This window comes from Cygnus atratus, chromosome 12, assembly GCF_013377495.2.
Source record: "Cygnus atratus isolate AKBS03 ecotype Queensland, Australia chromosome 12, CAtr_DNAZoo_HiC_assembly, whole genome shotgun sequence".
Classification (NCBI taxonomy): Eukaryota; Metazoa; Chordata; class Aves; order Anseriformes; family Anatidae; genus Cygnus; species Cygnus atratus.
The window spans coordinates 17,661,614-17,689,230 of record NC_066373.1 but is presented as its reverse complement, the minus strand read 5'-3'; the positions used below and the strand labels follow the sequence as shown (position 1 = coordinate 17,689,230).

General features: G+C 38.6%; 1 protein-coding gene across 9 annotated transcripts; it reads left to right on the top strand.

The window, feature by feature from the left end:
* The first annotated feature begins 906 nt into the window (after positions 1-906).
* CYLD (CYLD lysine 63 deubiquitinase) lies at positions 907-26,881 on the top strand. 9 transcript variants are annotated; one of them, XM_050713131.1, is made up of 17 exons: positions 907-1,073; positions 4,892-5,544; positions 6,518-6,820; positions 7,669-7,774; positions 8,851-8,949; positions 9,635-9,751; positions 11,342-11,721; positions 13,306-13,471; positions 14,260-14,401; positions 15,003-15,125; positions 16,375-16,466; positions 17,512-17,578; positions 18,868-19,000; positions 19,611-19,719; positions 20,426-20,544; positions 21,193-21,409; positions 22,339-26,678. In XM_050713131.1, exons 2-17 carry the CDS (start codon positions 5,038-5,040, stop codon positions 22,521-22,523), a joined length of 2,865 nt encoding a protein of 954 aa, XP_050569088.1. In that variant the 5' UTR covers positions 907-1,073; positions 4,892-5,037; the 3' UTR covers positions 22,524-26,678. The 9 variants fall into 9 exon arrangements, with proteins under 9 accessions (XP_050569088.1, XP_050569091.1, XP_050569093.1 ...); XM_050713134.1 differs by having other exon boundaries at positions 1,013-1,073; positions 6,518-6,685; XM_050713135.1 differs by having other exon boundaries at positions 1,060-1,128; positions 6,518-6,685.
* Positions 26,882-27,617: the final 736 nt, after the last annotated feature.

The following is a 27,617-nucleotide window of genomic DNA, read 5'->3' as shown; positions in this document are numbered from 1 at the left end:
GGCTCTGGAGCGTGTCCAGAGAAGGGCTATGAGGCTGGTGAAGGGCCTGGAACACAAGTCCTGTGAGGAGCGGCTGTGGGAGCTGGGATTGTTTGGTCTGGAGAAGGCTCAGGGCAGACCTTATTGTTCTCTACAACTGCCTGAAAGGAAGCTGTGGGGAGCTGGGGGTCAGCCTCTTCTCACAGATAAGCAGTGATAGGACCAGAGGGAATGGCCTCAAGTTGTGCCAGGGGAGGCTCAGGTTGGAAATGAGGAGACATTTCTGCTCAGAAAGAGCAGTCAGGCGTTGGGATGGGTTGTCCGGGGAGGTGGTAGCGGCATCGTCCCCGGGGGTGTCCAAGGAAAGGTTGGGCCTGGTGCTCACGGACATGGTTTGGTGGTGACATTGGTGGTGGGGGGTGGTTGGGCCAGGTGATCCCCGAGGGCTTCTCCAACCCTAACGGCTCTGTGATTCTGTTCACATGTCAGCATTATAACCCCTCGGTACGTGACTGTGTTGTTTTCTCCAGAGCACCACGAATTTCAGAAGAGTGGTTTTGAAATGCGACGTTTAGTGCTTGGAGTACGACGCAGTTCAGCGCGTTCTTGTCCAGCCCCCACCACCGACCCATGCCGATGCCGGTGGCCGCGGAGCCGTGTGGCCGGGCCCTTCCCGCACCTGCGCCTCCCCCAAACCCCTCACAGCCGCAGCCCACAGGCCCCGCCGCGCCGTCTCCCTCCGCCCGGCCCCGGCCCCGACCCCGGCCCGCCCGCACAGCCAATGGACGGGCAGCGACGCGCTGCGTCACCCAACCACTCCTCCCGCCTGCTCACGTCCTCTCGGCGACCAATCAGCGCCCTCCATGGGAAACGCTCCGCCAACCGCCTCTTCCCGACCTCCTCGCCCGCCTCTCCCCTCTGCCGCTCACACAACCTCGATGGGCTGGAAAGCCCCGCATCGCACCGTCACCTGGCGGCGCTCTCGGCCAATAACACCCCGAAGCGCTGGCTGTCGCGCTCTGTGATTGGCTGCGGGGACAGGTGGGGGCGGGCTCGGCGGGGAGCAGCAGACTGCGTTTCACCGGCCGAGAGCGGTGAGCTGCGGCGGTTGGGATGGGGGCGCGGGGCCGTGAGGCGGGGCCGGGGCAGGTGAGAGGCGGCGGCCGGGGTTCGGGTCCCACCTGGCGGTTGCGGGGTGGCGGGGCCGCGGCCCGCAGCGCTCCTCGCGGGGCCCGGGCGGGCCGCGGGGAGGCGCCGCCGCTTCTCCGGCGTTATTTCCGAAGGCAAACGGGCAACTCGGGCGTTGTTGGGAGAGCCTGGGCGGCGAGGGGCCCGCAGGGCGGTGCTGGCGGGGGCTGCCTGCCAGAGCCGGCAGGGCCAGGAGGTGCGGCTGGGCGGCGGGGGGTGTGTGTGCCTCCTCTGGAGCCGAGCGAATTACCGCGTCTGGTAAAAGCAGCCATGAGATTGCATTTCCTTCTGTGAATCACAATCTCGTTTACATTGGGACATATCTGGTGTTTTGAAGAAGCAGCGTCTGATTTCACTCGTGGCTTGTGTTGCGTTCGTGTGTACGCCGAGCTGCAAGTAAATTTACATGCTGCCAATTCTACTCTCATTTCCCTGGAGACGTTTCCTGGCCTGCTGAAGGACACAGCTTTGCATGCCAGCTGTTTAAAACTTGGTATTCAAAGTGAATGTTTGGTGAGAAGCTGAGTGCTTCGTTCTGTGTGCTGAGGCAGAGCCGCGGGCCTGCGCGCCCTGCCAAAACCTGCGGCATCTCCATGCTTCGTGTGGGGCCGGTGCGGGTTGGGAACTGCCTGCACATTGCAGAGCAACATCACTTGTGTGATGAGGTGACTTGGTGGCAGCAGCCCTGGCTCAGGGCTGGGCAAAGAAGGAAGTCAGGGAAGCCCTGAAGTTGGGCGGCTTGTTACGGCCTGCCTCTGACGCTTCTTTCCCCCAAAGCGCATGTTATTGCAGTCATAACTGTTTTATCTGTTGCTTCCCAAAGCCCTTGGAGTGTGGAAATAACGTGGGTAGGAGGTGGTAGCAGCACATAAACAACCGTGCTGGTGGTCAGGCATGGTCTGGTATGCACCAAGCATCCTGGTCCCTGCGCACTGCGGTCACGGCTTGTTGCTGAGCCTAACTGGCCTAGGTCTGAGTTAATTCCCTCTGGGGGCTGGTAGTGGTAGCTGGGCTTATGTAGGTATTGGGATTCAGTGAGTGTGCTTTACTGCGGTGTAATCAACTCTGTTGGAAACATCTGTAAGAGGTACCGAGTGTGCTTTACTGCAGCGTAATAAACTCCATTGAAAACAGCTGTAACAGGTATTGTAAAGTAAGTGCTTTGTGTACGAGCTTCTGATGTATTGCTGGAAGCTAATAGCCTTTTCAGCAAGTTGTTCTTTGCTGTTAAGTGCTGATTTATCACTTACAAAAGAAGGGGATAGCTTTTAGAACTGTGTATTTTCTTTGGTGTGGGAATGTGGTGAATAAGTTTCTTTGAAGGTGTTTTGTATAGTGATAATGAACTTGTCATAATGGAAAACTTCCTGGTACTTTATTTAGTAGCTTCATGCAGTCTCTAGAGATGACAGGACTTTGGAAGACTGACCACATGTAGTGTAAAGTTATTGTTATGTAATCTAATCGCAGCTGTTAACATGTTTTCCCACTGAATTCTCTACTCCTAAACATGTTAAGATTATGTAACACTGCAGCAGTGGACCTGCTAGCAGAGTAGAATTAAGTTTTTTTTTTTGGATAGCTGCAAACAAAGCTTTACTTGCTGTATCCTTCATTTCTTTTTTTAAGCTCTTCAACAGACCTTTGTTAATGTGTTGTTTCTGTATGTACTTATTCATATTAAAATCGTTTCTGAAAGTGAAAAGGAAAGGACTGTGATGCCTGTGATGTCAGAGATGCTTGTTTGCAGTGTTTTGGGTGTCAGTTCTGTGTGGAATGGCTTGTAAAAAGGAGGGTTCAGGGCATCAGCCTTTGAAAGCTCAGAGCATAAAGTGGAGCTATAAAGAATAGGGCAGTATGTATAGTTTCCTCAGTGTCTGGTAGAAGTAAAGGGAGGTGGCAACTAGACAGAACTTGGATAGAACTTGATTTTGATATCTGAGTAGACTTATGAAAATTCATGGTCATTTGGGTGTGTTTCCTATAGGAAAAAAAAACATATCCTGTTGTATTCTTAATGAGTTCCCTTATATAATGGTACTGTTTCAGTTTGATGTTGGACTTTTTTTTTGTTAAATGGGCTTTATTCTTTGTTGATGTTCATGTGTATCAAATAAAAGCTGAAGAAAAATATCTTTTTAAACTTGAAAACAAATTGACAGTCTTTGTTTCATTACCAGGCTTTGTTTCAGTGAGGTGCTGTCCCTCAGTTGTGAATTATTTTGAAAATAGAAACACTTAAAACACGATTTCTACAGGCTGCTGCGGTAGTGGTGTCAAAGTGTGATACTGATGTTGATGATGAAATGCCCTATACTGAGTGGTGGAATGGCTGTGTTGCACAGGAGCCTTTCTAGGAGGGTTGGCAAGTCAGCATAGAAATGTGTGAACTCCTAGTGACTGGAAGATGCTACTTTGCTTAAACTTAAAAGTATGTGGGTGCTGTTATTTTTCTTCAGCTGAAATAGTTTTAAGCACCCTTCTTTAAAAAAAAGGTTGAAAACAATTACAGTGCTACTAGGTTGCTTCCTGATAGCCTCTAAAGCTGGGATTGAGCTGAGTAGGGAAGTGGCAATAGATTTAGTGGTACTTGAATGCTATTGGAGTAAAGGTATGGAGGAAGTGGGTAGCAAGAAGAGGTGCAAGGACAAAGTATTTGTTTTATTATTTACTGAAGTCCATAAGTAGTCACTGAGCTTCTCCTTTAACTGCATGCAAGCTAGCTGTGACATCACGGATTAGCAACAGGGGAATTTAAGTGAGAACCTATTCTTAATTTGTATGGCACCCTTTTCTCTCTCCATTGGAAGAACAAATCCTGTTATGATATTGCAGATTTTCCTTCACATATTCAGTATGCTCTTGACTGTGAACACATATACACGTATATAGCAAGTAACATACATACACATGTGTATCTGCTACCCTGAGCAGTGAAGTATTTTTAGATGTTTTTTGTTTAAGTATATTGATTGTGAGCTACAATGCCTAGGATGATATTTAACTAAGGCATTTTCTTCCAGGGGACTTTATTAACTGATATTTTTCTCACTTAATTGAGATGAATTACCTTTCTGAAATGATAAAAAGAAAAGCCTCCAGATTTTTCTTGAGAATCTAATGTTGCAGTGCTGACACAACGTAGTTTTCATATGGTGTTTGATGCTTACTGGAGCTGCCCATTTCCATTACGTAAAGAAATGGCTATAACAAACTGGTAAATTTTCCATTTTCTGTTCATCTGTTATATTCACACAATTTTCTGCTTCACTAAATCAAAATGTTATATGAGATGACAGCTGTAGTACACTGTCAAAAGTAGGTAGTCACTAAGCACGAGAAAAGGTCTTTACAGCAGGAAGCTTCCGAGAAATATTGTTTGTGAGCTGGAACAGGATATTTATTCCAGTTCATCTGAAACTAAGATTTCTTTTTCTTTCACTTGTGTGGTTCTTGTGTTTCAGTATGCTTTTTCCATAGCCTATTGCTTCAGGGAACCAGAGAAGGAAAGGAAATACACAGCATTAACAAGCAGAAATGTGTGTGTGGTCAACAGTACTGTGGCTGGCTGTTCAGAGACTTGTTTTCACTGTCTTGGATTTTCCTGAACTATTTTTACTCTGTAGGAGGAGTGGTTGTAGTCACAGATTTAAATGATTTTTTGTTCTTCAGGCTAGCTGCAGTTCCCCAACTTAAATTTACTTTTTTTTTTGGTTTGTCCTAGGTCTTCTGCTCTGGATCTGGTTCTCTACAGAATGAATACTGAATTGTGAACCTTCCAGTAGAGAAGATCAGCGTGTATATTTATATATCAACATCTTATTTTCTTTTTCCTGAAAGCTTCTGCTCAGCATCTGAAGTTTAATCACAATGAATTCAGGCTTATGGAGTCAAGAAAAAGCAAGTTCATCATATTGGGAAGAGCGCATCTTTTACTTGCTTCTCCAAGAATGCAGTGTCATAGACAAGCAGACTCAAAAGCTCTTGAAAGTGCCCAAAGGTAGCATTGGGCAGTTTTTTCAAGACCGTTCTTCTGTGGGACACTCCAGAAATGTTCCTTGTAAAGGCAAGAAATTACAGATTGGATTAAAGATTTTGGAACAACCTCACGCAATCCTGTTTGTGGATGAGAAGGATGTTATCGAAATAAATGAAAAGCTAGCTGAGTTGCTTTTGGCCATTACTAACTGTGAGGAGAGATATAGCTTGTTTAAAAGCAAAAGCAGGTTAACTAAAGGCATCCAAATAGATATTGGCTCACCTGTTAGAGTACAGCTTCGGTCAGGAGATGATAAATTTCCTGGAGTTGTTCGCTTCAGAGGACCCTTGTTGCAAGAAAGGTCCCTAACAGGAATATACTTTGGAGTAGAGCTGCTGGTAAGTTTCTCGATGGCGGGAAGCATCATATATATTTTGGAAGATGAATTGAAAATATTTTTTTAAAGAAGCAGTCATAACAAAATCTAGAAGCATTGTTAAATTGTGCAATCTTCAGTCTTCTCGTGAATATTATTATTGAATATCTGTGATCTTGCCATATCACTTTAGCTTTGTATTCTGCACATCCAGTGAAGATACAGGGGCTGTGTGACTCTTCCAGTGTAGGAAGAATTGCTTAAATTTGTATCATGGCAAACATCTGACTCAGATTTCTGTTGAGTGCTTTAGTTTTCCTTGTTCATGATAGCAGTGCCAAGATACAGCCCATAAACTTAGAGTTGCTGTTCACTAGAGCACCAAAATTCAAATGGCAACTAGCTAAGGTAGAGAATGTTGCTGTTTTGTGCTCCCAACAGGTATTTCTGCAAGCGTAATGTCTAGTACGAGCTTTTGAAGGGTCAGATTAAGGAGAGTGCTACTCTTGTGCCAGGAGAGTAATTTTCAAAGCTGTTAAACTTTTTCCACATTGTTTGCAATTCCCAGTAAGAACCTCAGGGGGTATCTAGGCCTGAGCACTTCTGAAAAGCAGCTCTCTTTATTTGGCATCTAAGTGAAATTTTGGAATGCTTAGTGTTCATGTCTACTATGAAGTAGTCTTACCTTGATCTGGCAAAAATTTGATGATAGAAGCAAAATCTGCACCTGAAGAAAATACGCTTTTCTGCGTAAAGAGCCTTCTGCCTGCAGCTACTCTCTAATTTAATGACATCTTAACGTTTATTCCCATAAGATAGTGTGTATATTTGCCACAAATTCTGCCTTTTTTTCCCAGTATAATGGTAGTTCATCAGACTAATTCATACTGTGATTTCTCCAGGTCAGTGGATTATATTGCTGTTTTGTAGTAGCCTGATCCTGCACAAAATACACTACTCTTTTTTTCTGTTCTTCTTTCCCCTCTGACACTTAGGAAGAAGGTCGTGGCCAGGGCTTTACTGATGGACAGTACCAAGGCAAGCAGCTTTTCAGATGTGATGAGGATTGTGGAGTTTTTGTTGCTTTGGACAAACTGGAGCTGGTGGAAGACGATGACAATGAACTGGAAAGTGACTATGCAGCTCCAGTTGATGCAATGCAGGTAGAACTTCCTCCTCTGGAGATCAACTCCAGGGTTTCTCTGAAGATAGGAGAGAGTATAGAGTATGGGACAGTTATATTCTGTGATGTCTTACCAGGAAACGAAAGTTTAGGATACGTTGTTGGAGTGGACATGGTAAGAAAACAATCTGACTTTAATAACTTTTGCATGTGTGTTAGCTAGTAAATTACATGCAATATAGAAGAAGAAGCATTATCCACAAGGTGCTTCAGTGGAGGCTGACCTAAAATGGGAAATAAACACTTGTGTCCAAAATGCCACTTGGTAATAATTGTTTTGGCATTAGGTAAATTAGATCCTATTTGATGCGAATGGTTTAGGAGAAATACTGTGGTTACTCTGAGGAGCCTCCACTGAGCTACTTGCAGTGGTGGATGTCAGTCTTCAAGTAACAAGAGCTGAATGTTTGTCTTGTGAGACTGGCTTTGTTCTGCCTTAAAAAAAAAAAAAGTCTGGATTTCTTTTTTCTTTTTTATGTAACTTTGGTTTGTTTGACTTCGTGTTGTATCTTAAATGTTGAGTTATAAGTACAAAAGTTGATGCTTCAAGAAAACATGAAGTTGGTCACTAAAACTTCATAAACTGGAATTTCTTAAAATGAGCTACTTCCAACTTTTTTGGCAGTTCAAGGGTTTTTGTAGATCAGGTACTTCCATTTTCTTGATTATAGTAGCTGTTAGCTAATGGTACTGAAACTGCTTTAACTTGTGCATAAATAATGGATTTTAGTGGAGGAATGCTTGTTAAAGTAGGAAATATTTCAAAAACAGAAATGTTTGTCTTTAAAGACTAATGTCTGACTTAGTTCTAAATGAAAGTTTGTACAGAAAAAATAGTTGCTGTCAAACCTTTCATTTTCCTTTTTACCATTAATGGTTAAGCATGTTCCTAAAGACATTTGTGTATTCTGTATGATGCGAGTCTTTTCTTGGGGTACATGTAACGTGCTTTTCTATTTCTAGGATAATCCTATTGGAAACTGGGATGGAAGATACAATGGAATACAGCTGTGCAGTTTTGCAAGTGTTGAAAGTACACTCCTTTTGCATATCAATGATGTTATACCAGGTATGCTATGCTTTCTTAATCAGAAAGCAGACTTTGATAACAACGTAGGCACAGTAACACGATTCAAACAATACTGCAGAATTATTGTATCCTGATTTCCCTTGAAATAGTTTCACCTTCTGTTATACTTCTTTTCAGTTACCTCCCCCTTTTGGTTACAATCTCACTAGTGGAAACTGGAAACCATTTTAATATTAAGCAGTATTCATGTCATTGTATAGTATTCACAAATCAGATATGCAAGTACATGAGCGTCTACAGCAGAAATCTTATTCTTGGAATGTTTTCCAACTTAATCAAGGAATTCAAATACCTTGGTCAGAAAGCTGTTCTTCTTTTGGTTGGAGTGTGTTGACAGCATTATTTATGCATTCTGTGAGTAAACACTTGAAAATTCTCAGAAAAATTCATAGTAAGACTGTGTGCAAATATTCACTATTCACAGTAATTCACTGAATGGTGTTAACTTGTAACCGCCACAATCCCATGATTCCCTTTCTAAAGAAAGAAAAATGTCATGTTATTTATTAGTGCTGTATCTGAAATCAGGTGCTAATGAGAGTGCAGTCTTGTACTGCATGTAGTCTGTAATTGTTTCCCCTCTCTCTTCAATCCAGCCAACTCTTCTTAAGTTCACCTACTGCTTGGTTTAGTTGAGATGCATGTTTTTGGGCCCTCTTTTCTCTGGAGAGCTCACAGGGACTCTTATTTATTTATTTATTTTTGAGAAAAGAGCATTTGCTGTAGTTCTGTTGGTAGAAGGGGTCGAAAAAGTTGAGATTTCATGCTTTTGTTTCCCATAATGGAAGCATGAAATACACGTTGAAGAACCTGAAGTCAGACTGGGATGTTCGAGAAATAAAGGTAGACTTTAGAGTAAGTAATGGTTGATGTGATAGAAGCAAATCTTATAAACAAGCAGAATTATTATGTACCAAACAGGATTTTGCTCCACTCAGTTTTAAGACTTAAGATGCCAGACCTTGCTTCATTTACATTTCAAGTTGAATTTTTCTGTGATGTAGGAAAAATATAGAAAAGGAAAACTAATACCGTGTTTTTATATTGCATCTTAGAGACTGTGTCACAGGACAGGAGGCCTCCCAAGCTTGCCTATACCTCAAGAGGTGGTGGTGACAAAAGCTTGTTCAATCATAGTAAGCCAAAGGCAACAGGTATGTATGAGAAGTCTTTTTTTTTTTTTTTTTAAATAAGATTATGAATTTATATATTTTTGGGAAAAATGTTGCCTTGTATTTCATTTATTATTGCGGTCACATACAAATAACTTTCTTTGAAGTAGTGAAAGCACAGAATGTTTGTATGAACTTATTTTCCATAATAAAGATGGTAGACTGTTTTCTGACTAGTGTTTTTGTTAAAATGCAGGCAATAGTTGAGATTGCTTTCACGAAAGCTAGTTTGATCTTTAACAGAAATTCAAGAGTATGTTATCTGCTAGCCCAGTTCAGAGCTGCATTCTCCTTCTCTGAAAGTGTTTTTTTTTTCTATAAGAACAAAGGAAAAAAAATGCTTACTGTAAACTATCTCAAACTGTTTTCGTTTATCCATAGTTCACAATAATGAAAAGTTAGCACCTTTGGGGTGTGTTTTTTGTCTTCTTTTCGGGTTCCTGACTTGGAATTTCAGCTTGGAGAATTATTTAGTTATGGAATAAACTACTACCTTATTGCAAGCTTAGGACTGTGTTAGCCTTGATGCAGGAGTTTGCTCCTTTGTGGAAAGGCAGTTCTGTTGTCTTGAAAGTATAGTAACAAATTTATACTATAAGAAGAGAGCACAGCTAACAAACTGTAAATGATGATGAATCTCTTCAGTACAGCATGCGTTCTCTTCCAGGGTCTACCTCTGAACCTGGAAGTAGAAACAGATCTGAAGTCTTCTACACATTAAATGGCTCATCAATTGATTCTCAACCTCAAACAAAACCAAAACCTCCATGGTATATTGATGAAGGTAATGAGAGATGGTAGCCTTTAATGTAGGCATATCTTTTTCTAAAAAAAAAAAAAAAAGCGCATGTACTTTAAATAAAAACAAGTATAAGTTTAAATTAAAACAGTTGGAATACATTGCTTTAGAGGAAGATATACTATATCTTAAAGTATCTCAGAACCCCAATGAAAATATACAGTCTTAATTGACAGACCTCTTTATTCTGCATGTAGAAAGTTACGTCTTGGAAATGTACGTGCAGCACTGTGGGAATGTGTATGTTTTGTAGGCAAAATAAAAGCTGAGGCATACAGCTTGGAAGGAAGATGTGAAGATACTCCTAGTAGCCAAGTATATACAGTAATTCTATTTTGCCTCTTTGTTCTTAATGTTACAGATTTAAGGGAACTGCAGTATTCTGCCATCCTAACTGATCAGTATGGAAGTAGGAAAAATTTGACTAATCATACGTGTGTGTATATAGATTTTTGAGTATTTTAAGTTATTTTTGTAAATCTATCTGAATTCTCCCAAGTCTGTGTATGTGTATTCAGAGCATAAATGGATCTTGATTTGCATCCAGATCTAATGCATTTTTTCTTTTCTTGGCTAATTCTTCCTGAAGTGTGGCTGGCTGAAGGGATAGATACTAAACCAATAATGTTAATGTATAGTGGATACTTACAGCAGTAGTAGGCCCTGTATTCTGGAAACCATGAAAAAAATAGGTTAAAATTGTTCTTGGTTGCCTAACAGATTTTAAGCATGGAAATATGTTTAAAAATGAGTTATCATATTTTAAATAAGTACCCTATCTAAAAAGAGTACAGAAGTAAAGGATTAATTTCTTTCTACTTTTTTTTGAATGTTAACTTCTATTAATAAAACCGTGTGGGTAGAAGAAGTGAGGAGGCTTTTGCTCTGTAAATACCAATTTTGTAGTAGAGACCACATAGAGAGATGACAGAAGATGCAAAACATCTGTGTTACTACATCTAGTTGTGATCTCATTAATCAAGCACTATGTTAGTCATGACTTATTTAAATCCTTTATTCTCTATGGACAGTGATAGATTCCCTGTGCTAGAACCAAAGTATGTTGTGATGCAGCCAGGGGAATAAACACTTACCCGGTTACAAATAATGCCTGCAAGCAATTACTCATCTGTGTGCAAGCTATAATCCCAGTTCTTTCCTTGGCTGTACGATGAGTTCCTACTAGTTTTTTCCACTACAGGAATAATCCTTGTGGCTGTTAACTTGTGTTCAAACACCAATTCTAACCTGGGATTGATGTCGGGAGGAATCAGTCTAAGCCTTCCTATAATTCCTGGTTAACATCTCTTTGTGCTGCTTGTTTCCATTGGTTGTGGTAAAAGTGGTACAGCTACAGTGATGTCTCCTCAACCGCTTCTGTGTCTCCATTGCTAAGGGACAAATGTCTTCCTGTACATCCCCAGCTGTTAGTGCTTCCTATGCAGGACACTCATTAACTCCAATGTAGTTGCAGACACATTTATTGGTTTGACAGCGAAGTCTCTTCTTTTTTTCCTCCCCTCTAACCAAACCAAACAAAATCTGAGTTAACGTCTTGTTTTTGATTCTTAACAGTTGCTGAAGATCCTGCAAAATCACTTACTGATTCATCTTCTGGATTTGGGCATTCTTCACCGCCACTGCAGCCACCTTTGACAAACTCTGTGTCTACAGAAAACAGATTCCACTCCCTCCCCTTTAGCTTGACAAAAGCATCAAGTACTAATGGTACTATCGGACATAGTCCCCTGTCTTTATCTGTTCAGTCTGTCATTGGTGATGTAAATACTACGGCTAACCAGGAGAGTCCATCAACAGCAGGCCCCATCGGTAACTCTCATGGTCTTGAAGCAGGCTCCTTGGCTGAAGTTAAAGAAAATCCTCCTTTCTATGGAGTAATCCGCTGGATTGGCCAGCCCCCTGGGGTGAATGAAGTATTAGCTGGACTGGAACTGGTAAATATCTGATAAATTGTAGTTTGTTTTAATATTAATTACGTGTTACTAGTTTTGGTTTTTAGATTTGGTCTCTGTATACTTTGGAGAAGTAGTCAGTCTGGAGGAATTTGTCTAAATGGGTTGCTATGTGATCTTGTAACATAGCTAAAGTCTTAGATGGGCGCTGACTTTTGTGGCTGCCCTAGGCCTTATTCTGTTAATAGGCTTTAAGATGGCTTTATGTTACTAAGGGTAATTGAATTAAAAGGACTGTAGGTGACTAGTTTGTTTTTTAGGTCGTTTATGTGCTTTAAAGGGAGTGTCCTTTGCTCACCTTACTGAGATCCTCATGGCGGGGAGGGTGGGGAACAGCTGTTTAATGGCTCTGAAATGTAGATCTACTTAAAACCTCTCAGTCGTAAGAGGGGAGATGATGATGTATGCCAGCAAACAAGCAGTGTCTGCCAGTAGAGTTGTAATACCGATTTCGGTAATTGATGGTAGTGATGTTCTGTTACAGTAGCCACATGCTACATGTTCCTACCATCCCTTGATGAACGCACAATTGCTGCAAACGTAATTGCTCTTATGTACTAACAGTTACTCTCTAGTTGCTGTTGCTATGGTGGTGAATGGCTATCAGTGATTAATGTGTATGTGATTAGAGTCACAGAATCAATCATCAAGGCTGGAAAGGACCTTCAAGGTCATTAAGTCCAACCATCAACCTGACCTATTGAGTCTCATCACTAAACCATTAGGTGCATGGAGTTCTTTACTTTGGCATAACTTTTTATAATTGTACACTGCTTTATCTGACTTTTTCATAAACAGAAAATATTTTTAGCCAAGTAGGTGAGATTGTGACTGGCATTCCAGCTGTTGGAAAAATCGTGATGCTTCTGGCTTCTTTGGGTAGAGCTCAAGCTCTAGTTAGCCACAGGGTCAGACTGCACCTTAGGATAGCTTGTGTTAAACTGGCGTCATGGATCTGTCTGCCATGTGCTTCTGCACTAGAACCTAGCAGTTGTTGGTAAGCAGGTAATATACCTTCATTATGTTGTCAGAGATACTTAATGATGATGATTTTTGTCCTTCAGACAGAACTTGTGTTGTATTTCCTTGACATACACATTGTGTTTTGAAGCGGGTAGTTTTCCTGTGCAGTTCACAATCACACTGGAAGTATTCACACATCCCAGTGCTTAGCAATTTTAATTGAGTACTGAAAGATGCTCACTAGTCCGTGTGCGTCCGTTCTACCTACTAAGGGAATCTAGGGTAAGTGGCTAGCTTAGTTGAGTTCCTAAAGTTGACTAGGTTTTATTCTCAATCTTCTTCCCCATCCTTCAACTTTTTTTTGATGGAATTTTTATTTTATTTTGGATGGAGTGAAAGGTTAAGTGTGAAGAAAAAGTATAGCTTTTAATTTTCTTAACAAATCCAGATAAAGAACACCTCAACTGATGTTTGTATACCAAAATGTGGGAATGTTGTATATTAAGCTTCAGAGGACCTAAAGGGTGATTTATGGATATGTATTTTCTCATTACAGAATTGTAGAAATATGAGAAAACAGTGAATTCTCGCTTTAATTTTCAGGAAGATGAATGTGCAGGTTGTACAGATGGAACATTTAAAGGAACTCGATACTTCACTTGTGCTCCAAAGAAAGCTCTTTTTGTTAAACTCAAAAGCTGCAGGCCAGATTCCAGGTTTGCATCGCTGCAGCCTGTCTCCAACCAGATTGAGCGCTGCAACTCTCTAGGTACCAAGCTTCTGCTTATTAAATTATCAGCTGGGAACTGACATGGGTTTTGGTTTTGTTTATTCCTGCAGTATGTACTGTGTATTGAACACTTGGAAATCTGTACAGCTATTACTTAAATGAGAATCATGAATCTGTACAAAACATAAGTTCTCTGACTTGCTTTTTTATACTTTTAAAACAAGACAATCTTCATTTATTTAAGGAAATGCCATAAGACTTAAGGATTTCTTGTTGTGCTATATGTTTTCTTTACTTTAGAAATTGTAAAGTAGTCTTGCTGAAAATGATATCTGCAAGCTCAGCAATATGAGATTGCAATATCAGAACTAAGTTATTTTGTCAAATAATTTCTTTTTCTAAACACTAAGAGAAAGCGTGGTTTTATGATGAAAATTAGTGGTCGGAAAAAAAAAATGGCTTTAGATATCTTAGCTTTCTTGGATCCATGTCATTGTGCCTGCAACAACCCCAAAGGATGGGTGTCTTGATATTTGTAAGATGGTGTGAACAGGGCATTTAAACTGAGAAGAGAACTTCATTCCTACAGGATAAAATTAATTGAGTGCTGTAGGCTTTCTGAAGCGCTCTGGTGTGCATTGTGTGTGGAATGCAAGGCCTTGTTCACTTTGTGGACGAGATTGTATCTCAGTTATAATAAAATGCTATTCTAGTCCAGAAAAGGAAAGCTTACACTAAGGCAGTAGCTTAGCTATAAAACATTAATAGGAAAATCTGAAGAGGGATAAAATTGGAGGCTTTAAAGTGTCTTTTGAAAAAAATTTCAGCCTTTGGAGGTTACTTAAGTGAAGTGGTAGAAGAAAACACTCCTCCAAAAATGGAAAAAGAAGGTTTAGAGACAATGATTGGAAAGAAGAAAGGTATCCAGGGTCATTACAACTCCTGTTACTTAGACTCCACCTTATTCTGGTAAGTTCATAATTTGTATCATGGCATCCCAAGGCATATGGGACATATGCTAGAAATGCAGAACACACAATCTTTGTTGCAGTGATTGTCTGTTTTTTTATTACTGTGCAAATAACAAGCTTACAAAGTCATGCAGTACAGTCTTTGACGCATTACTGTGTTCTTTAAATTTGAACAAGTTCTGCAGGATTTGCTGCTTAACTTGGAAATACTAATCGGTCTTCCCCATGTCCAAATTGCACTGGCCTTAGATATCTATACACTTCCTGACTGAAGTCTGTGAACTGTTGAAGGATGAAAGAGTACTTGGGGCAGGGCAGAGTCCGGGGGAACAATCTCTTAACTTGTTTGCAGAATCCTGTCACGGCAACTGGTTTTGTATTCTGCTGGAGTGAGGGTACTGGTTTAGAGTGGACCTTTTACTCTTCAGTACGGCTGTGTTGTCTTGTGTCTGTAATTATCTGATTTTGAACTTGTTTAGTTCTTGAATTCTTCCTATGGCTTTGCTTGGCTTGTTTTATGTTGCTGAGGCATCTGAATAGTTCTATCTTCCAGAATCAAAGCAACCTTCATTTTTTTCTTTTTTTTATCTCCTTTGTAGCCTGTTTTCCTTTAGCTCTGTTTTGGACACTGTGTTACTCAGACCTAAAGAAAAGAATGATGTAGAGTATTACAGTGAGACTCAAGAGCTGTTGCGAACAGAGATCGTGAATCCTCTTAGAATGTAAGTAAAGACATAAACTAGTCTCTGGTCTAATATAAACTTTATAATAAATCCTGCTGTCTGTGCATTCCTGTTGCAAATCTGAAAAGTTTATAGCTGCTGCTGCCAGTTTGATTTTTTAAAAATATTTGTACTACTTCTTCATTGTAAATTTCATCAATACGAACTACAAATAGTTACTCATAGTTTAGTTATAAAATGCTTACATTTGTAGTCTCTATTTGGAATTAGAATCAGCATGAAGCTACTGTAAAACTTATATGGAAATGAGTACAAAAGCATTGATAAATGTGGATATTGTGAATTGATGTAACTTATGTCTTTAATGTTTCTGTTCTTGATAAGAAAACTATTTGGGTTATCTTACGGAGTTTCACAATTTCATAGACTCTGAGGGGCTTTTAAAGTTACACTGATTCTTTCGTGTGGTCTGCAAGTGGCCAAAACACTCACAGAACTTTATAATTTCTTGGGTACAATGAACAAAGGGGAAATGGCAAAAATTATCATAAATTATTTGGCTTCATCCTAATTTTGTTAAATGTGCAGATAACAGTTCTGAAACTCTGTGGGCTGCCTCTGAACAATTCATTAGGAAGTTTTCTTCACGTTCACAGAATAAGATGATGGGTTCTGAACCCTTTCTTGTATAAAGTGTGTACTCTGGATGGTTTATTCAAGGGTTCTCTGGTAGGAGCAATAGCATACACAGTAGCAGAAATCTCAAGTGGCTGAGAGGACAAAGTGTTACTCCTCTTGCCTTTCTGCCAGGCTTAAAACTTTCCCTCTACTCTGTAAAGATAGAGGAAAAGATGGAATGCTCAAAACACCAACTTCTTGGGTCAGGGATACAGTTCTGTATCTTTCTCAAATACTGATTTTTTTTTATTAATGACTTCCACAGTGCTGTTGCATGACATTCTGAAAATGATGCATTAAGTGGTGCAAATCAGTGTGAAAACAAATCAAAAGTAGTTACTTGACTAATCAGAAACAGTTATCCTTTTAGTAAGTTAACGTTTGAAAAAAATGTTCTTAATGTTTTGCAAGAACATTGAGCACGGCACTGCATTTATAATGCATTTAGAAAACTGGGAGTCATATGAGTATGAGGAGTCAATACGTAGCTTTGAAGAAATACTGTACACAGTAATAAAAAGTGAGCCTCTGTTTCAACGTTTAAGAGTGTTTTCTGCTCCTCTGACTTGACTGCAAAGTAGCTAATAGCTTATTAACCCATTTATCTTAGATATGGATATGTATGTGCTACAAAAATAATGAAACTGAGGAAAATACTTGAAAAAGTTGAAGCTGCATCAGGATTCACATCAGAGGAAAAAGGTAACTGGGAGGTATTCCTTTCTTTAACTTTTGGAAGAAATGTACTACAAAGGAACTTAAAAGCCTATATTAGTATACCAAAGTAAAACACACACATCTTTCTGTAGCAGCAGTATATGTACCAGAGATTTGAGTAACCACTGGTGGTAGAAAGGTTCTTTTCTACTTCCTTGGGTCCGTAAGGAATCCCTTGTCTTTCTCTGACTGGATCTTTTTTCTTTGCTGTTGCTTTCCTGTGCCCATGTCTATGTGAAGAGAGAACTCCCTTCTAGTAGTTAGGGGAGATCTCAGAAGTGAGACTGTGATAAGGTTGTGGTCTGTCCTCTTTCAAAATGTTACTTTGCTCCCTTTGATCTTTCCACTGTAACATTTCATCATCACAGTGATTATGTATTATTTCAAGAAATAAAATACATGTTATATTAGAAAACATGTTTTAATCTTTTGATCTTCTGCATATTGTGATGAATGCTTTATTATGTGGCTGGTGTGGTTTTACCTGAAGAAACATTAAGTGCTTTGAAAATCAGTATTTATTGCAGTTGGTAGCAGGAAGAGAAATATACTAGAAAACTGTATGTCAGGGGAGCATAGACCTCTTGGGAAGCTTGTTCTGGCTGCATTCTTGATTAGAGAACTCAGTCTCTAGGATAGATGAACTTTGTACTGCTGTGTGTTTTCATACAAGTGTTACTGTCACTCCGCCTCCCCTTTCCTATGTGCTTTCACTGTTGTATTTTGAAAGCTTTTATTTCTACTGGGAAAAAAAACCATGGCGCCAAATGATTCTTCTGAAATACAGAGTATGTTTTCAATCTGTACTGGAAAGCCTTGTTGCCCTGTTGAGCCTGCCTTTTATTAGGGCCATTTGACACCAAAAGTGTAAATAGAGGTTAGTGTCATAAAAATGTTCATAGCTTGTCATAATCTTACTGTGTTGAAAAATGTAAAGCTTTTTTTTTCTATAAAAATTTTGAAACTTTCACATCAGTCTTGAATACTGTATCTATTTTTACATAGTAACAACACTTCATTTTTTTCCTAGATCCAGAAGAATTTTTGAATATTTTATTTCACCATATTCTAAGAGTTGAGCCACTGTTGAAAATAAGGTGAATCTCTCTTTTATGTTGAACTTGTCTATCCGTAGAGTCTGTTGCTTTTCACATTGAGTCAACTTGTAAGACACTTTTGACTTGTTTATTACTGCTAATAAAATTAAATGCAATGAAGTTATATTCACAAACCCAACAGTGTATTTTGCCCTATTCATCTTTTTGTTTTAAAAACTCAACAAACAGTCTCATGAGAACTGGATGAAGATTCCCTGTCCTAGGGATGTCTGTGTGGGAGCTTTAGTGCCTTCCTATGCTGGGGAGGGGCTAGTGTAAGAGGACCTTATTAATGTGAGCTATAGCTTATAGCTGCTTATTTTTGGAACAAGCTGCAGAGATTCCTGATTCAGTGTTTAAGCCATGGAATCTGACTTGCATGTCAGAAGGTGTTAGCCTTCCTTGTTAGGGCTAATGCAAAAGTTTCAGTGGCTTGTCTTGATCAAGTTTTGCTTCTCTTTTCCAAAGTAACAGGTACTGACATTTATATCTGCCTTCGCTCTGACAGTAGCACTACGAGGATTCAGTTGTCATAACTGAAATGAACAGAGGCAGGGGGTTGTTGCCCATTGCTGTCATTCTGCTAGCTGGCCCCTGACACTCCAAGGTTCCTTGCTGTATTCCATGGCAGCAGCGATGTTGCATTTTATATAGTTTTTCAGTCTTTTCCTCACCACGGGAGTTGTAACTGAGAACCGGGCAGCCCCCCGAGTTTGGATTACCCTTTTGAAGAGTTGTGTTGGCTGTGTAGGAAGTCTAACAACACTAGCCATTTCTGAAATTTCTACTGAAGGTGAATATAGTTAAGCAGTGTAAATGTCTCCTTGAATAAAGTGAAATACTTCATTAAACCCAGTCAGATTTTTTTAACTCCTTTTTGGGAATATTGTGAAGGCACAGAAGAGAATTACTATTGTTCCTTTTGATGCTTTATTACTGAAACTTTTTACTTGTCTCTCCAAAGAAAGCTGCTTTAGTGTGTTGGAGTTTTCACTGTACATGCTTAGGAAGTATTTTTGAGTTGGTGGTTTAGTAATGCATAGGCATATGCATTACAAAGCATACTGCTTTTGTTTCCTAAATAAGTCTTTCTACAATCAGTCCACATTTAATACTTGATTGCCTATTGTTTAATGCCTTTTGTTGCTGGTGTTTTTTTAAAAGCACAACATATTTCAAAGTAGAATGTTGGATATAATATTTTATAGAAGTTAATATGTTCTTAGGAAAATACAGCTGCTGTTACAGTAGATCTGATTTTTTTTTTCTCTCCTGTAATCTGTTTTTAGATCAGCAGGTCAGAAAGTACAAGACTGTTATTTCTATCAAATTTTTATGGACAAAAATGAGAAAGTGGGAGTCCCAACAATTCAGCAGTTACTGGAGTGGTCATTCATCAACAGCAACTTGAAGTTTGCAGAGGTTGGTGACAATGGTTGCTTTGTTAGAAATGATACCTAAATATTTACCCATTCAGCAATAGGACAAAAGTGGGATTTTGTTTGAAAAGAAAATGCGAACATGTTGGAGTTGGGAGAACTAGGTCAGTGGTACAGGTTGCCTATGTTACAAAAATATTTTATGGTTGACTTAATAATGTATATTCTTTGGCTAAACAGACTGAAGTAATTTAGGTAAAGAATTACTAAAAGCTTTTTGATTACTGCCAGTAACTTGTTTTAAGGACTAATATTTTGAGATTCCTGTGTTTGTAAAAAGCTTTATGAAGGGAAGCCTTAAGTCATGTTTTATCTTTATTTTTGCAAGGGGAGGAAGTACAGTATTTAATACTGTGCTTGACCATAACTGGAACTTAAGACATTTGACAATGGATTAGATGCTAGATGCCTGTTTTGTAGCTGTAGTTTTTTTAGTTTTAATTTTGTCTTGCTTTACTCTCTTGTTAATTTTGAAGGCAATGGGCTGCAAGTGTAAATAACACGAATATGTTCATAGTATTAGAAATATCTCTCTAAATTTAGATTGTTACCTATTTGAAACTCATTGCATTGTTTTCTGTCATTTTACCTAGGCACCCTCTTGCCTGATTATTCAGATGCCTCGATTTGGAAAAGACTTCAAAATGTTCAACAAAATTTTTCCATCCTTGGAGTTAAACATAACAGACTTACTTGAAGACAGTAAGTATATAGTATTGTGTTGTACAATGAGAATGAGTTTTTGAAAGTGGCTAACACAATGTAAGTAATTATATCGGGCAGTTTTCAAGAGTGTGTGTATGTTCAGAACTGAGTAGCGTGTAAACCTGTAGCATGTCAATGATGGTGCATGTTCAGCTTTAAGTCTCCCAATTTTTCAATTAGGCAGTCCTAAATTTATACTTGTCATCCACTGAGTTTATCATCCCATTACCTATGGGAAGACATCTAGTTCTAAATATTTTAATCAACTTTAACAGTTCTATTAATTCTTGCGTTAATCTCTGTTCTGAAACTGTCATTACCTTTTCTTTTATTGTCATGGCCATCAGCTTATGTTACATATTTCTTTGATGCTGACAGATGCAGAGGCTAAGACCAATATGATGTTTTTATTTTTAAAAACCTGTTTTTACTTTTCATCCAGTTGGTAGACCTTAAAATTTATCATCCTCTGTTTGCAACTTACCATTCTTTAAACCTTTTTCTCTTCTTCCACATTATATCAAAGGGAAGAAATTAAATACAGAGGTATGTTTCTGCTTTGATCAGCAGTATGGTTTAAGCTTTTTTAATATAATTTTTCTTCATGTAAAGTAATAAGCCTCCTTCCTTTCCATACCTGTCATCTTAGAAAACTAAAAAAGCCCCCCCAGGTGGGAGACTAATATCTTGTTTAAAAATGCAGCTCCCAGGCAATGCCGTATATGTGGAGGGCTTGCTATGTATGAGTGCAGAGAATGTTATGAAGATACTGATATTTCTGCTGGAAAAATCAAGCAGTTCTGCAAAACCTGCAACACACAAGTAAGCTGTCTTGTCTTTTCTCTATGTGTTTACCCCAAATGGTATTCGCTGCAATAATAAGAGTGTGGTGAACCTTTCTCATCGATAGTAGTGTAACTGCCGTGCCAGGTAGTGTAGCCTTCAGTGGCAAATTGGGAGCTCCACTTGACCCTGAAACATATTTATCAAGAATTTTATAATAAAAATGTGGCAAATACTAAGTCTGCTACTGAATGCATTGGAAAAGTAGTAATTGCAGGCAGCTTGGAATCTATTCCCATGTGGCTTGCTTTAAATCATAACTTTACATACCTGCTACCTTGTTTGAATTGATAAATTCATGACACAGAACCATTTAATGTTTAGAGCTGTTTGGTAACTTGCATAAAGCTGTCAAAGTCACAGCTTGTTTTCAATTCTAAATATAGTAGAAATTATTGCATTAAACCTGCCCCCTCTTCTATCCTTAGATTTGACTTTTCTGGGCAGTATTGAACTAACTGTTAGGAAAAAAAGAGAAGAAATGTTTACTCTGCTACTTTTATTGCAGTTCCTTCTCTGCTGCCATTAATCTTCAGTTCAGCAGTACTGTTCTCTTTATTTGTTTCTGTGGCAGACTAAGCTAATCTTGTGTTTTTTTTCTCTTCTGAAATATTACTTCAATTGTAGGTTCATCTTCATCCCAAGAGACAGAGCCATAAATTCAATCCGTTGTCACTCCCTAAAGACCTGCCAGACTGGGATTGGCGACATGGCTGCATCCCATACCAGAAGATGGAGTTGTTTGCTGTTCTCTGCATAGAAACGAGCCACTATGTAGCTTTTGTTAAGTATGGGAGGGATGACTCCGCCTGGCTTTTCTTTGACAGCATGGCAGATCGGGATGGTACATCTTCTTCAATTTATTATCTTATTCATTTTTTTACTTGTATTACTGTTCTAAATTGTAGTGCCAATTTCATTATTTCATTACATCTGTGAATACCTCAAGTTAGATGATACTAGTATTTAGTGCTGAGACATGAATTGACTCAGCTTTTCCTCAGCGCACTGATTTCATAGCAGCCTGAATGTGTACGGTCTGAATTTCACCTAAATTGGATGCTTTAGTAGTAAGTAGATGCTACCAGAATAATTGTAGAAGCTTTCCAGCAAGGCTCTTCATGGCTTTTTCTATATTTTGCAAGTTTGTTATTAGGTGTCATTTTATTAACAAATTCAGTAGCACGTGAGATGGAGTTTATATGCAAGTCACTCTTGTGAGGTTGTACACAACTTTTAGCGTTAATGAATACCCAGAGTACTCTTTCTGGTGGGGTTCATGTGTGGTGGTTGTGTGGGTTTTTGTTTGTTTGGTGATAGAGCAATCAAACTTGGGAAGCAAATCTTCTGAGTAAGAAGATAAATACCTTGCCATTTTTTCTTACACAGACGAGTATTTCAAATATATAAAAGATGCTCTGTTAGAAAAGCAAATACTTGTTCTTGATGTTACTTTTTCATGATGCTTTGAAGTCCTTGTGCAGGAGGAATTATGCAGTAATTCTTTAAAGACTAAATCTAATGTCAGTTGGTTGAGTTGAGATTTTTTGGACACTACAGATATTCTGATAAGTCGTAATTTTTCTTGGACACGTATGCTTTTTGTGTGTGTACCCCTAGGTAGTCCAGAATGAAACATTTACCTTCTTTAGAAGGCCTTTCCAAGAATTGTTGATGCTGTCATAATTAAAGTAAATTATAAAGAATAAATATATATCCTAATAGATGTAGATGGTATCCTAATCTCTTTCTTTCTTTCCTTATACGTAATAGGAGGTCAGAATGGCTTTAACATTCCACAGGTTACACCATGTCCAGAAGTTGGTGAATACCTGAAGATGTCTCTAGAAGAACTACATTCACTGGATTCCAGAAAAATTCAAGGGTGTGCACGAAGACTGCTTTGTGATGCTTACATGTGCATGTATCAAAGTCCAACGATGAGTTTATACAAATGAACGATGTCCTCTGGAAAACTGAAGAAACAGTAAAGAGATTTCTACTGTTGCATTTGCTGCATTTTTTTGGTTAGTTTTAATGCAACCGTTGCTGGCAATGGATGCGATGACAAGGAAGAAGTGGACTCTGAGAACAAAAGGATTACTGTTCCAAAAACTACATGTGGAGTTCTGTAATTGAAGTATTTAAGCATTTTGCACTCTAGGAAGTGTGCTTGTGTGTGTTTGTTTTATAAACAAAGTCTAAATGAAGTTACTAAAACTTAAAGCTTTAAGTGCATTGATAATATACAGACTTTTTAAAAAAAAAATCTTTAAAGTGGAGTTTTATCAGGAGAAGCCTCCTTAGTCCATTGAGAGTGTAAAGATGCAGTGCTATTGCGCAGTGTATTTCTATGGACCAAGGATGATGAGTCTCGTATTTCTTTCTCCTCTCCCACCCTCCCCAGCACTGCTCCTCACCCTTGATCTTTTCAGCACCGTAGATTCTCTCTTCAAGAGAGAACTTCAGTTTTAAGAACACAGATTTTAAACTGTTCATTGTAATTAATTCTGTCCTGTTAGCTGTTCATTACTGCATTCTCTTCAGTTCATGCATTTACATCTCTGAAAAATTCACATCCATTTAAATATCTGAATTCCTGTCTTGTGAAAATCAAGCACACCGATTTGCTGTTTAAGTTGAGATTTTTGGGGAGAGGAAGAGGAGAAAGAAGAAGAAGGTTTTGAGGGGAAGTGTAATGGCTGAAACAAAACTACCAATGCAAGGTAACATCTTTTCCTAACTGTATTTTTAAAGGAAGCAGACTGGAACAACATCAACTGTGTACAAATGGTTGGAGGACAAAACAATAAAATGGAGAATTGCCTCAGGGAATGTTACAGAAGTAGACTCTGGTTCTTGGTGAAACAACACTGACTTTTATACAGTACGTTAAGCTACTGCCTGGGACTATGTTACACATCTGACTCTTCATTTCAGGATTATTAATGACTATTAAAAATCTCTGGAAAGATGAAACCAGAAATAAAAGTAGATAAGAGTTTTACTGTATACCAAGTACCTAATGAGAACTAACTCAAAGCTGCAAAACCTGTATTGGTGTAAAATATTATTGGTTAGAACCAAGTTTATTGGTTCTTGTTTGTAATGAAATACTGTTGTTTTAGCAGCTTTTTTTTAGCTACTGCTGTCTACTCTGACTAGCAAACATTATATATATATATATATATATATATACAGTAAAATCTGGCTGTACAAACATGATAAATCGCATATAGAGAGCACTGTACATTTTCAACTTTTAGGAAGCTTTCCATACAAAAGCATCTTATGTGGGATTGAGTCTGTAGAAGGAAAGGTCAAAAAATGTAAGAGGAAAAGTCGTGCTTCATTGTTGTAAAGACAAGGGAGAGTGATCCTATATTGTAGAAAGTGTTACTTTGTGCTTCTTGGGAGAAGAAAAAAAAAACAAAACTAAAATGTGTATTTGGCACATGCTGTACCACAGTGTTTGTACTAGAGCAAGATATGAAAATTACACTTGAAGTACCTAGCTGTCAGCTCTAAGAAATGTAGGTATGTTGAGAGAGTTGATCTGTTCTGTTGGCTGCTGCTGAAGTGTGTTTTAACTTTTCACTGTGAAGAGCAAGGGAAGTTCTTTAAATGTCACTGCTGCTTTTGCCTCTAATCGTCTGGATTCCACCATCCCATGCCTTACTTACCTAGTCTGTGCTCTTTGGCAAAACTCTGATTCTCTAGTGTCAGTAGTACTTTGAGCTCTTGAACTGTTTCTCTCCTGAAAAATTCCAGTAAAGCTTTAGGTGATGGATTCTGTAAGTAAACAGCTGTCACTAGAAGGGGTTATTGTCCATGGGCTCTTAGGCTGTGTACCAGCCTGCTCTGGAAAAGCAGCTGCATGCACTTACATGTCTTGACAAAGATGCCACAGAAGCACTGCAAGGGAATACAAGCTGTGTGGTCTTTTTTTAACCTTCTGTTTATTAACCTTCTGTTTATTAATGTAACGTGAGCATGAGGTATGATCATCCTTCCTTTTGGCTGCGTATTGAAGATATGCAACATCATGCCCCTTTGTGACTGAACCTGAAAGTACTTGCAAGTAGCAAACGTAAAGGCTTTACAGATGGACAAGCACAAGCCCACGTAAAAATGCGACCAGTCTGGATGTCTGGATTTCTTCTCCCTAGATTTATTTTCACTTTTCCCTATGCATTACACTTCATATGGCATAACAGCAGCCTTCTGCTCTTGAATCAGCTGCTTCTCCTGCCTCCATCTCCCTGCCTTCATCTGTACTGAAAGCTACTAAAGTTGTAAGTAAGCCTTACCCCTTCCTGCTGTAATTCAGAGACCGTTGGAACAGCTGTGGCTGGAGGGGAGACTTGGGCCTGGCAACCACATTAAATTTTTCTAGATGAATAATCCTGTAGCAAAGTATAATCAACTTTTTCACAAATGCAACTATCCAATGATCCTCTCTTTTTTTTTTTCAGAATGCATATTTTATTAGCAGAAGTATATTAAAATAGATGTGTACATATCACTCTTGGCTTCTTGACTCTAATCTTCTGGTCTTAGACTGGAAATGTAAAAGTGTGAACTTTTACTGGGGTATGCGCAGAACACACAAAAAACAGTTTAAATGCATTACTGTGCATGCTTCTTGGTGGCAAATACTGCATTTTTGAAATGCAGACAATGTTTTACAGCCTGCATTTTGTACAACTTCATTTTGTAAAACCGCAACTAGTTTTGCAAACGGTGTGTGACTACATGGTTAGTTTATTGCTCATGAGCTAAGAGGGCAGGGATGTATTCTATGGAATTAAAAAAAAAAAAAAGTTTTTTGATAAGTGAGTCTTTTTCCTTTTAATCTAAAAATCTTTTAAGTATTACTTTACTTCAGATCCAATGCAATACTTAAAGTATTAATCTGGCAATGTAAATGAAATGGAAACTAATGTAATGAAAATGGAAACTAACCCTAATTTTGGTTTTCTTTCTCAGAAAAGGATTATGCAGGAGAAAAAAACTCACTGTGAAAGGAAACTTGTAAAATAAGTCATACAATAGGGTGATAAACTGTTTTTAGCCTTCAGCATATATTGATGGGGAATTGAGTAAGGTAGTTTGAAGAAAGCGCCTGTATTTTAACACATCCACTGCTGGTAAATGTAATGCCCAAAGGTTCCAGTGACTAAGCACCCACCTTTTATGTATTTAATGTATTTGGAACCTCCCTTTCAGTTTTCTCTTTTTTTTTTTTTTAAATACGGTGGACATACCCATAAATTGACAGCAGTTAGATGATTGCTTCATGGGTTTGCCTCTTAAGCATTGCTAACAATGGTCTTATACTTAGGAGCCACAGTTCGTATGTGTTTTGCTAACAGCATGTAAAAAAACCAGAAGCATCTTTTCTTACCTCAGGAGAAAAAAAAATGCACTTCTGGACAACTCTCAGCCTCTAATCTGCTTTTTTTTTTTTTTTTGAAACAGCTTCACATTTCACATCAGTGGAAAATTGAACAAATCGCTGCAGTACTTAATGCTTATTTTGAATCTACGCGATAAAAAGAAAAGGTATTACTTAAAGGTGATACCTTACACATTGCTGTAAAACAAAGGCAAACAAACAAAAAAAAACACCACCAAAACCAAAGCACCATAGGCTACATCAGAATGTTGGTATCTTTAGCTGTGGGAGGCAACTGGAGGAAAAAAAAAAAAAGTACCTGTTCAGTATACGTTTTTCTAATATTTGTGATACTGACTCTGTGCTCTTGAAAATGTAGTACTGTGTTTTACTAAATAGCTTGAGCAATTTCTATTTTAAGCAAGTACCATGCGTAACAGATGTTACTCATAATCATAACTGGTTGGTTCATTTCAATGCACTTATTTTTCTTGTGCACTTTATACTCCACTTAGATGAACTTGGTCACCATGATCCCTAATGACAGCCTGTTTAATACAAAGCTAAGGCATGACTTGCTGCAAATCGGAATTTTATGGTTTCAGAACTGTGTTGGTATAAAAAGCAGCTTGAAAACATTGTGTATTTTTACCACTGTAACAAAGCATGTTTTTTCTCTGTTCGTGAGGTTTTGCTAATAAACATCTCATGTTTTGTGCACAAATAGTCTCTTAAACTTACGAGCGTTGTCTGCAAGAATGAGTTTGGGAAACAAACCATTCTATCAGGTTGCCCTGAACGAGCCTTAACTACCCCCCCTCCCCCCCCCCCCCAATGGTAGAAAGGAATTGACTGCTGCTGGAAAGGAATGTACCATGTGCTCTTTCTGTATTAATATTAATTAAAAGTATTATTCTTATGGTGCTCTCTACTTCTTTTGGGGGGGGGGGCTTAAGAGTTTTGTGGGTGTAACAAGCAACAATGAACAGAGTGTTGAACTAGCTTGTGTACTTAGAGGGTTTTCTTTTATGTCTTTTTGTTAGTGGCTTTTCATTGCAACTTTTCTAGAAAACTTAGGACCTGCTGTAGCTGACTGTAGTTTGCCTATGGGGAAAAAAAGTATTTTTTTAAATGCTTACTATACGAACTTACTGAACATAGATGCTCAACTCCTTCTTGGGTCATGCTGTTGCTTCAGCACTGCATCCATTATTTGTACACACAAATTTGCATTCTCTAAAAAAATATTACTAACCATTACTTTTAGTTTTCTTTTTCTTTTTTTTTCTTTTTTTTTTAAATTCCTTGAGTATAATAGCAATGATTAATGATGAGTTCTACGTGGCACTGTAAAAGAAATGCTGTCAATTTAACTACTCTTAAAACCTCCATCTTACTGCAAATACTTAAATACTTGTAAAAATAGTTGTAAAATATATATTTTTAGGGAATGTATTAGGTAATTCTATAAAGATTTTTTCCCTACTCTTAGTACTGGATTTTTCATTTGAAGTAAGATTATTATTTCACATTTAAAAGCTAAGACCTGTGAATCAGTGTGGGAAAGGTGCTCAGAACATCTCACCTTTTTATAGCACTAGCATGAATGTTTTCTTCACTACAGCTGGACGTCTGACTATTTTGAGTATTCAGT

Bases quoted from the DNA above. Each gene is read 5' to 3' on its own strand.
- CYLD (XM_050713131.1), top strand. From the start codon at position 5,038: ATGAATTCAGGCTTATGGAGTCAAGAAAAAGCAAGTTCATCATATTGG. The intron at 9,752-11,341 runs GTAATGAGAGAT...GATTCTTAACAG, and splicing joins TCCATGGTATATTGATGAAG to TTGCTGAAGATCCTGCAAAA. The intron at 11,722-13,305 runs GTAAATATCTGA...TTTAATTTTCAG, and splicing joins TATTAGCTGGACTGGAACTG to GAAGATGAATGTGCAGGTTG.